Source organism: Nyctibius grandis, chromosome 8 (assembly GCF_013368605.1).
Source record: "Nyctibius grandis isolate bNycGra1 chromosome 8, bNycGra1.pri, whole genome shotgun sequence".
NCBI classification, from domain to species: Eukaryota; Metazoa; Chordata; class Aves; order Nyctibiiformes; family Nyctibiidae; genus Nyctibius; species Nyctibius grandis.
This window is the reverse complement of record NC_090665.1, coordinates 5,842,622-5,855,645: the sequence shown is the minus strand read 5'-3', so window position 1 is coordinate 5,855,645 and position 13,024 is coordinate 5,842,622. Positions and strand designations below refer to the sequence as shown.

At 40.6% G+C, this 13,024-nt stretch overlaps 1 protein-coding gene across 1 annotated transcript in view; it reads right to left on the bottom strand.

Annotated features, from left to right (window-relative positions):
• Window positions 1-13,024, bottom strand: part of FNDC3B (fibronectin type III domain containing 3B) — a 203,536-nt gene that overhangs the window by 88,022 nt on the left and 102,490 nt on the right. The window contains exons 5-6 of the mRNA XM_068406683.1: window positions 9,315-9,558; window positions 6,564-6,857 (exon numbers count right to left, since the gene is read on the bottom strand). Of these exons, the coding sequence (XP_068262784.1) occupies window positions 6,564-6,857; window positions 9,315-9,558 (538 nt within the window). The remainder of the gene's footprint in view (window positions 1-6,563; window positions 6,858-9,314; window positions 9,559-13,024) is intronic.

Here is a 13,024-nt window from a genome sequence, read left to right as displayed (position 1 = left end):
GCTTGCAGGACTCTCTGCTAATGAAGTACTAAACAGCCTTCTGCTGGAATGAAGCCATGTAGTGTGAAAGAAGGCAGGACTGCCATGGCATTCAGGCTTCTCATGAACTTTGGGTTTGTTCCTGCAGTATGGATGCAGCAGGAAAATACCTCCATGCTCCCAACATTTCACATGCAATTTTTCATAGGTTTGTAAATTCCTGGAAATTATTTTGCACACAGTGGACTTCTGGGAAAGAGTTGGTCAACACGCACTAGATGGAACTACCCAAAGGCAGCTCAACGCAAAACCCTGCTGGGTTTGGAGCTGGGCAAAGTAATGCTGAGGAAGGGAGCACATTAGCACTGGGTATGGACTTATTTTTCAGTATCACTGGTCTGCTGCGATATTTAGCTTTTACCTTTCTCCATCAAAGCCCCATGATGCAAGTCAAGTTTCAAGACAGCAGAGGAAAGGCAGATTTGTTTCTCTCCCTCAACACAGTGTCTTCCTCAGTGATGCTGGATATACAGCTCAGCAATTCTTTTGCTGAAGACATAAATTAAGCCCGATTTGGATAAATTCTTGCACATATACAGACTGACATGAACTTGGGAACGTATTTTGCTTGAACTCTGCACAATGTCAATATGTTTCTAATATATTTATCAGTCTATACAGAGCTTAAGTGGTTGCTTTATGTGATTATTAGCTAAAATATTTAGTATAGAACCTGTGTGGCCCAGCTAATGGAGTTGACTCTGGTACACAAAGGTGTATTATCAGCACATTAACATCAGAACTATCTGAAACTCAAACATTTTGTTTTCTGCCTGGATGAAAAATTTCACAGCCTATTATTTTAGACAAAATACAAAAGATAAAGAATGCTTAAGAAGTAGGCATATTTCCAAATAGAAAGAAAAAAAACCCACAAGCTCGGTCATGATGTGAGAGATAAGGTCGAGGCACAAGAATCACACTGGAAATTCCCTGATGTCACAAATTAATTGTGGTTTCTCAAGTTCATACTAGTGCCCTAATTAATGCATCCTATTTCACTTACTAAAACTTAAAGAAAAACAGCATGCACACAACACACAATATATATTTCTAATTAGATATAAGTCTAAACAATTCAGCCAAGTGTTATTTGCTGAAACTACTAAAAAAAATGCAGTAGGAACAGTAATACTCCTCAGATTTCCTATTTGATGCTGATCTATACTCACAAGATTCAACACGTCTCTGTTTCCAGTAAACATTACGATTCACATTTCATTACCTGGTATAATACTAAAATTCACATATCCTGACACATGTATTTTAGTCTTCAGAGTGGTTTTTTCCATGTTACTAATAAAATCCCTGTGTCAGTTTTGATGGGTTGTCTTCAGGAGACAATCTTGTTAAATCTCCTTATTTTACAGAAGTAAATACATTTAGGGAAACCAAGGAAGCCGCACTTATGTAGGAGTATTTTGTATGTCAGCAGAAGAACCACGTATGATAAATTTTGTCTGCAGAACATTTCTACATTGGTATAACAAAGGTCTTCATTAGCATGTACGAAATCACCAGTTCCTGGCTAAAAGAACATAGAATTACATATATTGCCATAGTGTTTCTCAGCCTCTCTGATTATATGGACCAAAAATGATGAAACTACTCTTTTAAGCTTTTAAATCTGTAGGATATACAGATACAGATACATAATACAACCCAACAAGCTTGCAAAACAGATTCAGGACCAAAATAGGAAAGAATTGACAGGATCTAGAATGAGTAAGTAGAGGAACTTCGCCTGGTTCCTGTCTGCATTGAATCACAGCTCCCTCAATTTCCCTTTAATTCACAGGCTCTGGATTAAAAAAAACTTGATACAATAAAAAACAAAACAAACCAAACCAAACCACTTTTCCTAAATATATTTGAATGTTATAAAGAAGAGAGGGAGAACAGGATAGGGTTGTGTCGGGAAAGCGTCAGCTCCATTTTTTCATACGTCAGCTCTATTTTTTCATACGTCGCCATCCACTCTGCATCACGCACTAACAGCTTGCAGAACGTAACCCACACAGCTCAGGGACACGGGCTCGTACTAGTTTTTGTGAGCATCAGCCCAGGCTGGCCATACTCGTCAAACTTACTTCTTCATCTCAGAACTTCTGGTTTGCCGATCGCAGTACTTCTAAAATGTTTTCAAATTAAAACCACCAGAGTTAGAAAGCTCTCTTGCTAAGCCCATTTTCCATGTGTTCCTGACACATTCACCTCAAAGAAATGAGCACGTAGAGCTAGCCATACCTCCTGAGAAACGTTCATCAGCAACGCAGGCAGGAATACGAGGCATCTGAGGCAATGGTTTTCACACCTTTGGGAGTACCTGAAAGGCTGCTTCAGTGCCCAAAATCATATTTACAAAATCTCAACGATAGGAAAGCAACATCTTTGAGTTTTTAAGCTGGTTGTATACATATGACAACAGTACTACAAAAGTTTATGATCTATGTATAGTCTAAAACAACTCTTTGAACTATTAAATAATTTCAATCTTTCTTCTCTCTTCTCCATACATAACACGAGCCAACTCCACGTGCAAGAAACCAGCTGCTCAGAGAAGTGAAGTGGGCACCAAGTCAGCCTTGCTCACTTTGGGTAGCTGAAAAGCACGTCTGCTTTTCAAAAAAAAGTTAGACAAGTTCACAGACAACAGGTCAACAAGTGGGTACCCAAAGGACTAGGCAGGACTAAACCCTCTGTCGTGCCCAGCAGGTCTGGATGCGGGCGGAGGAGCAGGGACCGGTGCACAGGACAGGGCTGGGCTTGCAGGCGCTCTCCCCCAGCACTGTCTCCATCACAACTGCTGAAAACAGACCACTGGGTTACATGCTCTGACCCAGCAGGGCCACATTTCTCAAATCACCACAAAAAATATTCTTTACAAACGCTTACATAAAGATGCACGCGATCCTCCTGGAGCTGCCTCCCTACCCAGGCTTGGTCTGTTTGTTCTGGCACCCAGTTCCCAGCACCCACCCAGCTCCTGCACAGGATGCACATAACAATCCATCTCCCGCTTTCTACTTTTACCCATTTGAAGTGTTTTAGTTTTGGTTATCTTAGGTTCTTCAAACATCAATAAGGATTTAAAAAAAAAAAAAAAAAAAGATTTTATCTGATTTGAAGAAAAAAAAAAGATGTTTTATTAGCAAATAGGCAAAAGCATTGTAAGAATGCTCAAAACTGCTTATGTTCCCACAGTACTTGCAGCCACACGCAAAACTTCTCAAGCTACCAGATCACTACATGACCAAGAAGTGAACCACTGAGTGCCTGAGAAGGAAGTGACTCAGACTGAAATTCATAAAGGACAGCATGAATGGGACAGGATTTCCGCTTACAGCTCTTTTTACATGGCGAGGCTCCTTTATGAAAAAAGAAAACCCACGCTAAAAACCAACCTTGATCCCTGCTCTCCCATTCAGTTTTTAAAACAGCTCTGCAGAAAAGCTCCAGTATGGATTTTAAATCAGAATCCCTTCAACACACCTCCAAGTCCTCTGCCTGGACAAGACAGCAGCCATCCTACGACAGCAGTAATTGCTAACTTTTAAGGCAATTATAAGCCATCATTTTCCTTTTTTCCCCTCAAAATGGCACACTTCCAGCATGCAGCATAACTAGAAACCTTTATATACACCTCCCAACACAAAGGCACAATACTGTCAATGGAAAAGGCCAGAGGAAGTGCACTTAAATCCCTATTCTGAAACTGTAATTTCCCTGCTAAGAGAAGGTCCTGATGCTATGCTACCAGGCCAGCCTGGGATCAGGGTGTGTAATAGAAGTACCAACGTATCTTTAACATACCATCGTGCTGTACAGAGTACAGAGTGGCAGAGAGGAGCACATGCTGGATCCGCAACTGAACAGGTGACTGAACCAAAAGTACTCCAGAGTAATTTACTCACTTTGTTTTAGCACTACTGATGATGCTATCACCCCATTTCTTCCCGAGTCAGCTTTTTGGAACCCCCCCTGGTTCTTTTACTATTGGAAGAAGGCAGTAAGTTATTGACACATGGCGGAATTTTCCTTGAGCGCTTACTCAAATGTCATGGGTGTAACACATGCAAGGACTGTATATTTTGATGGAAAAGTACATTGTTAACTTAAATCCCTCACATCCTGTGATTTATGTCATACCTTTTCAGGGAAAAAAGTAGAGTTCTCCTTGCATAGTACATTGAACATTTTCTTCAACATTACTCTTACAGTACTCCGCAATAACCTCAGTGCAGTCGTAGCATCACGAACACACACCCCCCCCACCAGATATGAAATGATACGCTATAAAACACATCACAATCTCGATTAAGAAATTCATGCGAGCGAACCCACCACCTCCAGTTCTGCCTCACCTTTCTCTAAGTTTTACTCCAAATCCACACATTCCTACTTGCCTCTTAAGAGTTTTTTGGCGAAGTGGTTTTCTAAATACAGACTCTCATTCTCTATGTATTTTTATATATATACATATATTTTATAGTTTTTCCACGCTATTCTGCAATTTTGGAAGCAGCCACGCAGCACCATGAAATTTTTTAACTATTAGCAGGCTTGAATTGATACACATCCACAAAAAGTGCAAGTTCAAAGAGCTTTGCTGCTTATTGCTTCTCTTCTGACACATTCCTTTTTTTGGCTATTCTAAACACACTGTCAGCTTAGCAGCGTGAATCAAAACTATCGGCTGTTCCCAGGTTGCTTTTAACTCTCACCCCAATTACCTGTACGGCCATGTGTGTCAGGTACGGCTGTGTTAGCCAGGTATCAATCAATAAATCCCCAAATAATTCAAGAAGAAACAGAGAAGGTAAATACAAAGCAGCAGCTATGATTAGCTTATAAATATCAAGTGGCAGCTTATTTTAGGGCTTCATTTGTTGAGTTGGATTTATCAGGAGGGTGGGATAACTGACACTTAATTGCATGGTCTCCTGTTACGGACTTTTTCACAGTTTGGGGGAAGACTCCATCACTCGCTGTTCCCAGATTTAAGGCCCTCTCTGGCTGACAGACTGGACACGCCGTAGCTCTGAGTTCACTGATTTTCTTGGCATTTTAAGAGCGCTCACGCTCTTCTGCTGGAGCACAGCAGACTACTCCCAGAGGAAAAATTAGACTAACATAAAGGTTGCAGGAAACCCTTAAACTAGATATTTTAAAATTAAATCTACATTACTTTCGAAGTGATCATCCAGGCTGACTCAGTACCCACTGAAGCTGTATTGCAGTTTAGCTGTTAAGACTATACTTTATTCCAGGTCTTTCATGCAGGTGCTTCCACACACCTCATGTATCCCACCACAGACTAGAGTTAAAAAAAAAAACCAAACAACCTAATTAAGAATATTAATGGTTGTATAAGCTGATTGACAAGAAAAATTAGGAAGTCTAATGCAGTGATTAATTTTCCTAGATTAAAGCGTTCCCAAATACAGCTCCTTGCTAATTCTAAAGACCCCAAAGCACAGCTGCAAATCCTCCTTCCTTATCATGCCAGCAGTACTTTTTTCCCCCTTCGGCTATTGATTAAGTCACTGTTCATGAGTATTTATTTCAGTTACATCTCACAAGTAAGTGTACACAGCCAAATAAATATACACAACAGATAAACAATGGAAAAACTATGTTATGTGCATAAATTCACACAAGAGATTTCCAAGTGTGCTACATATAAATATCCTAGACGTGCCAGATATAAGCTTCCTTACAACCTAAAAGTTTGTTCAGCCAGTTGCAGTTGTAGCTGTCAGCAAAGAGACAGAGGAGAAGAGAAAGGCTGAAAGGTATAATGGATTATAACAAGTTATTGAGTTAAATTTAGGTAGAACTGGCTATGTGCAGAATGGCTTGTGATAATGAGATTTGATTAGATGAATGACGTAATGTTTTATTGTAAAGTTTCAATTTTTTAAATAAGCCTTTGAAAACATTGAAGAAAATTATTTCAAGAGTAGGCAGATTTATTTGACCACTAATTCCAATGGCTAAGATGAAGCAATTTTTTTCCAAATTTCTTCTGTTTCAACTAACTGCACTTCCATTGAACTTTCACATAACCAAACTTGTTTTTTCAACAATCATCTCTAAACTTTCTAGTAAGTTTACTACGTTTACCTAGGAGATGCAAAGTAGTGGCACCTAGTAGTCAGGTCTTGCTTATAGCTCAATTGTCCGTAAGGATTTTTGTGAAGTGCTGAGATGACTGTATGAAAAGCAAAATAAAACCAAGAACCTGCCCATAAAATGCATTTCTGTTTCCAACAGGTAAAGAGAGAATGATGCTGCATCTACTAGGGAATAGTCTTGAAAGATGGGGAGGCAACCAGTTAATCTTACAAAACAAATATAGTATAGCAAGCTCAACATTTATATTTAAGTTCACACTGTATTAACACTGTCTTTATGTGTGGGTGGTAGTGGTTTTTGGCATAGTTACTAGATCCATATACTGGCGGTCGTAAGCCGAAAAGGTGCAATAAAAAGGAAATAAAAATAAATAAAACTGTCTTTACCATGTGGGTCTTGTTCATTTGACTTTGGGCTGCTTCTCGCTCTGCGCTCCGGCTTCTTCACTGCTGGAGCCCCCCCGCCGCTGCCTCCCCCGCTGCTGGCTCCATTGTGGCTCTTCGCATAACCATTATACACAGTCGTGCAGCTGCCTATATGGCTTTTGTAGATGGATGAAGGAGGGCTATTCAGACGGTTCTGGCGATCAATCTGCCTGTCTTTGAGTTTTTTGTGCTGTGGTTTGCTGTACTGATCTTCCCTGGTAATATAGCTGGACATCCCATATAGTGGTATGATTTCTGAAATGAAAGAATTCACCCATGTTAACTGAGAACAACAAAATCACTGATTTTTTTCCAAACCCCAAATTTCTGACCATCTCTAAACGACACGATGCCAGGTTTTCCTAGAGATGGGTTTTACAACAAATCAAGGGGTTTTTTTCTTAAAAAAAGCTTTCCTGCACGACTAAACGATTTTTTGTAGTATACTGAGTGCGATCATTTGCTGTTTGAGGTTTTATAACTTTTTGGATGAGCACATACGAACAAGTAAAATACAGCAATTAGGGTGACGGTTTTCCCTCTCCTTTTCAGTCTTTGTGTTTCGGGGACACAGATTTCAAGGAAAAATCCAGGGAGGCTGACATTTAGGAAGAAGCCTTCATAAATTCACAGCATTTTAGCAGTTCCTTCCCCAGGGCCTGATCGGACAGAATAAGCTGAGATGCCCTGGTTTCAAGCTGCCATCACTGGTTACATGCAATTTAATTCCCCAATATAAATAGACCTTACAATCGTGTCAACTGTGCCTGCCTAAGCAGAGAAGTGCAGCATGAAGTGGAAGCTTTGGGTAAGTAAAACTGTCTAAAAAAAGCTTGAGAAATATAGATATCGTAAGTATACTTCAGATACACTTCAATAAATACAATCCCCCCTTCCCCCCTCCAAGAATGACTGTCTCTAACCTAAGGCAGGTCAGCTTGCAGGAATCAGAATATTTCCTGCTTTTCTCTGCAGTTCAATCCTCCTTTTTCCACTCCACTGAGTCTGAAGCTTGAACAAATTCACACCCAAAACAACAGTATCGCCTTTGTAAGCAAAATAACAATTGATATTCAACATATTCTTCATATTTTTTTCCTACATCCATTCAGAAGTTACTGTACAAACTTCTGAAGCAAACAAGCATCCTATCCAGCTGCTGGAAGCCTTGTTTGTAAGTTGAGATTGCCATGTGTTATAACTTCCCAAGTCGTTTTAACTAGCCAGATTTTCTTTCTTTGCTATTTCAGTGCATCTTGGCCTTTATCTTTCCTTATCTAGCTACACAATCATATTTGTATTCTCATAGTAACTAACTGCCTAAAACCAGCATGCTACAAATAAATGCAATTTGTATTTAAAGTATGAGCCATTGTACACCAAATGGGAAACGGTGGATTAATGCTCATCAATTACTTCAATGTTACAGGTATAGGTCGTTCTAGTAAAGCAATCAAGGATTTTTTTTTTTAAATTTATTTTTAAGTTGAATTGGCTTCTTGGTATCTCCAGGCTACAGAAATACTCAACAGCTACTTAACTAGCAGCTCTGTGCTCACTTTGTACACTACCATGTTTGCAAGACTTTGTCAAGCAACCCGACAAACTGTCCTGTTCCCTTTTCAAGAGCAAAGTTCCTCCCCAATGTACCTGGCTGGCTACACTGTCCTGCTGGTTTCCTGAGCTTCCCACTTCCTCCCTCACAGTATAATGAAGTTAAATATCAGCTGCAAGGGTCCATTCCTCACTAGAAAATGAGGTCTGTTGGTCAGCGCAATAGGTAGCATCAATAGATACCTGCCTCTCTCTCCGCCTCTTCCTTCCCACTCCAGCAGAACCTCACTCCTGGTGATATGGCTTAAACATATTCTTTCAAAAGCGTCTTAACTCCAGGTAGTTCAGCAGTAATGTAAAACCATGAATCCCAAAGCTATTTCCATGTTCAACATCTCAAGTACCTTTGCCGATCACTTTTTTGGTTAATGCCCTCTTTCAGATGACACAAAGACTTATCTCCAGGGTGGCAGAGACACAACAGTGCATAGTTCAGACAGAAATATGCCCCTTTCACTCCTTTTCTTGCAATTATTTACTCTTGGCCTGATTAGGGTTGCCATGCTACCCTTTGGTATCAGATAATGCTTTTCAGTGACTTACTGCACAGTCTCAACCAGAGTAACAAACAGAAAATGCCTGTTATTTCTTGGAAAACCATGGCTGGGGGGCAGAAATCACATTACAGACAACAGGAAGCGGTATCCGGCTTCTCCCACTGGAAATGACTGCAGCAAGCCCTGCTCAGACCCAGCCCTCCGTACCCATCCTCATTCCCAAGCCAGGACTGACACATTTTGTCTCTTGGTTTTCTGCACAATGCTGCATCGTGACACAGCAAGAGCAATCGGCATGACTCATGTCCCTAGTTTGGAGCATGGGATGAGACATTTTTTCCCCACTGTATTTACAAATTAAGTTAAAACTGGTTTTGTTTCTGCAACCTACTGTTGCAACACAGGATTGTCCTGCATTGCTGCACTCTGGATGGCTCCAACTGCTGATGCTTTCCTGCTCTGGACATTAAAGAAGGAGGCTCCATCCATGTGGGCAAAGCTACTCTACAAGTTCTCCAATTAATTTCCACTCTTGCTTTCACCAGTCCTTAAAACTTGCTGAACATAGGTGTGAAATACCAGTACCTTCCTTCCAGCTCACCTTGTTCTCCATATATTGTAGGGGGAAGATGATGCTGTGGGAAAAACTGTGGTGGCATGTCCCCAGGTCCAGTGACAGGAGGATAAAAAGCTGTATGAGAGTTGTGAATAAAATGGGGATGGTGCGTCAAGTATGGAGGTAAGTGATGGGTTGGAGAGATGGCCGAAGGATAGCTAGGAGGATAACACTCTGGAGACTGGGGCGTAACCACCACCCTCCGAACGCCGGTGTTGTCTTCTATCACCTGGAAGGGAAGGCAGGGAAATGAGCATGTTACACAGCATCTGAACCAAACCTATTTTTAAAACAGTTCTGTTTATGGTTTGTTCTCCCATTAGAAAATGGTGGGTCCTTAAGTTTATTCATAAACACATTTCTAAAATTAGTATCAGCAGAAGTAATCATAGTGGTGATGTGGCTTTTCTTGGAGACTCAGATAGCCACACTAATCACTGGGAGACTTACTGCTGCTTGTGATAACTATGTGAGAGGCAAAATAACCTGTATTTAGGGAGTAAAACAATTACAAAAGGAATAGAAAGCATCAAAATAAGAGTACTCATTGGGACCAACTTACCTTCTGCACATAAAATTCCTACCACTGATTCTGTCAGCACTCTGAGTGAGTACGGAGTTAGTAACCCTTGGGAATTAGCTGGCACTGCTACTGTGGAGAGGCTGCGGGTGTGCACAGAGACACGTACTCTGCAGGAACCCGTCCTGCTGACACATGGTTTCAAAAGAACTGCTCTGTTCACAACAGGTATCTGCTCAAGGCATGTCGCAGGGCAGAAGGCTTTTTCCTGCTACAGAGCTGGTCTACATGTCCGTGGAAATCAGCTCTGGACTACGCACAACTTGGCCCCAGATGCCATAGTCAAAGCAAGTAAAAAAAGATGCAGGAAGGTGGAAATGTGCTTAGGCTGAAAAAAGTTTTTCAGCTTATAATTTTTCCAGAGCTATATTTCTGGAGAACAGTCAACCAGCCAAATTTCAGTCCAGACTTAAGAGCCAAGCTTTTCTTGAAGCTTATTCAAAAAAACTTCTGCCATTTCTGGAACTTAAAAATACAACCGCATAAGAACAATTACCATCCCTTTGAGTCTGTACGTTGATGTGCATAAGGTAGAAAAGCATGAAGGAAGCTTAATTCAGTTTCATACAACAAACAGGCTGTTAAAAACCTGATGTTTTCTAAACTGCTGGATGACACACAGGGATGGTATAACGTATGTGGTGAATGCGCTGTATGAGATAAGTGAATGTGCATCAAGGGCACCTTGATGCTGCCTAAGATGTGAACCTAAGATGCTGCCACTCTCAGCTGACTGCCACCAACATTAGCTGCAGTCATCTATCCCCTGTAGCAGATCCTGCTACGGATCCCCACGCTCCAGAGACTCTCATCACATCACAGTGTCCCAGCCTAAACCACGATGAAAAATTTGTTTATGAAGTGAAGCAACCGCGCACAGCACGGGCACATGGCCGTTTCTGCTGACCCCCCTGCAGAGGGACAAGCCTTGTCTAAGAGGCGCTGCCCACAGCCATGATCTGTAATGCTCCAGCAAACACCAGCCCACGCCTCAGGCATCAGCTGAGCAAGTTATCACAGGGTAAAATATAACTAGTATTAGCGGACCCAATTCCTTCCTTAGGCCATGTGTCCCCTAAGGGTATGTGAATTTATGCCTGTTAGCTATGGGCTGTGACACGGACAGTTTCTGGGGAGTGGCTGGCCTCCTACAGAAGAAAATTTTCTATAGAAAATTAATTTACTCACATGTAATTGATTAGTTACATTAAAAAAATGTGTTGTTTGCTACACTGAATACCCAGAATAGGAATTGTTTCGTTTAACATACTTATTCCTAACCTCTAAATTTACAGCCTCACCTAGCAGTTTGTCATCTGCTAGCTTTAAATTGCGAAGACTTTACAGAGTTCTCAAGATGGCTGAACCCCAGATTTAGACTATCACATCCCTGTAACTGCTGCATTTTCAGGCCTCCCATCTCTGTTACTGGTTCTACTCAGCCTCAACAGCATCTCTTATCCTGCACCAGGTCTCAAACCTACACCACGAAACCTGGAGAAGAGGAAAATCCTTTTCCATTTAGCACATATTTGTAAGACAGAACTACTGATTTAGGAAATGCTGGACTTAAACTCTCTTAGACTTGGATCGTGCTCGAATTTAATTGAGATAGCAAGTTCCTACATCCTGATGTGAAAAGTTTTCATCATGGCTTTAACTAGTCCAAGCCTCAAAGACAACTTTAGTCCTCCAGGTGGGTACAAGCTCTTATCTGTGCATCTAGACCAGACTACGTGTGTATGTCGTGCCCTAGTGAAAGATGAATATGTTAAGGAACAAATTTAGACGGAAAGCTTGTACCCTGTAGCAGCACATAATGTAAGCCATATTTAAAATTACTAGGATTTCTCTTCCTGAGCTATCTTCTAGAGAGCAGGGAGGAAAGCTCAGAGTCCCTTCAAAGACCTTTTGATGGAACTATCCTGCTAGATGAAACTATAAATACCAGCAGCAGTGAGAGAAAAGCCAAACACCAGGGGATGAGCCAGCCTTCCAAATGACTTTTGTCAAAAACCCGAGAGACTAATATTAATATATCTTTTATTTGTTTCCTCCCAGGCCACGAATGCTGACAGCATTCTTGTTACCTCATGTGCACATGTTCCAAATGAACGCAGAAACACAGGGGACCCTGCAAAAAAATACTTTATTTCTCTATCCTACAGGACATTTCCTCCCTAAACTAGGAATTAGAGATATATATGTAAATTTCTGAAGCTGTACATATGATCTTTAAATACGCTATTCTGCCCCTACCAGATTATAAAACTGGTAATCCAATGTATTATGTATTATATACATTAGATAGCTGTAAAAACAGCACGGGTTAAGACTGAAGCTCCCTCTTGGTTTGTAAAACTTGCAGTAGGTACGTGGTAGTGGTGCCATTCTGGGAGATGACACTTTCAATTCATGAAAGACAGAGCAAATCAGTTTTGATCCATTAAAGTAAATAACATAACTCAGCAGAGAGGTTAAACTTTGCTATGTAAAGAAGAAATCTGAAATTCTTTGTATACACTTAAAACCATTTGTCATGAAGATCATAAATTCATCAGGAAATACACTTTCTGCTAAACTGTCTCTAGTTCAGTGCCCAGAAGTAATGAAACCCTAATCCCTGCTGAGGTCTCTAGATGCAACTGGAATATTAAAAGTAATTGCTATTACTAATTTTAGTAGTTTATATTTACAGAAAACAAATATCTCTGGTCATTTGGCACCGAGAGCTAAACTTCCATTATTTTCTGTTTTTCAAACAGTTTCGAGGTAAATTGTCTTTTGCTGTTACTTTTTGTGCTTGCTGGTGTAATTGGCATGCCGCCCCAGTAACAATGTTATTATAGTGTAGTTCTGTGTGTTTTTTTCCATATTTTAGGGAGCTTAATTGTGGAGTGAGGCAGACAGATGATCTTTCAGGAGAATCTGGATGAACATTACTCATACACAATAAAATTGCCTCCCCCATCAGTTGTCACATTTTGAGAATACAATTTTTTATGTTATTTGTTTTACATTAAAGGTATCAGTGTAGCAATGAAAAGTCAGTCTAACTAGAGATTAATTCACATATTCAAAGAACATCACTACTCCATGTTCTCTCATTTTTCTC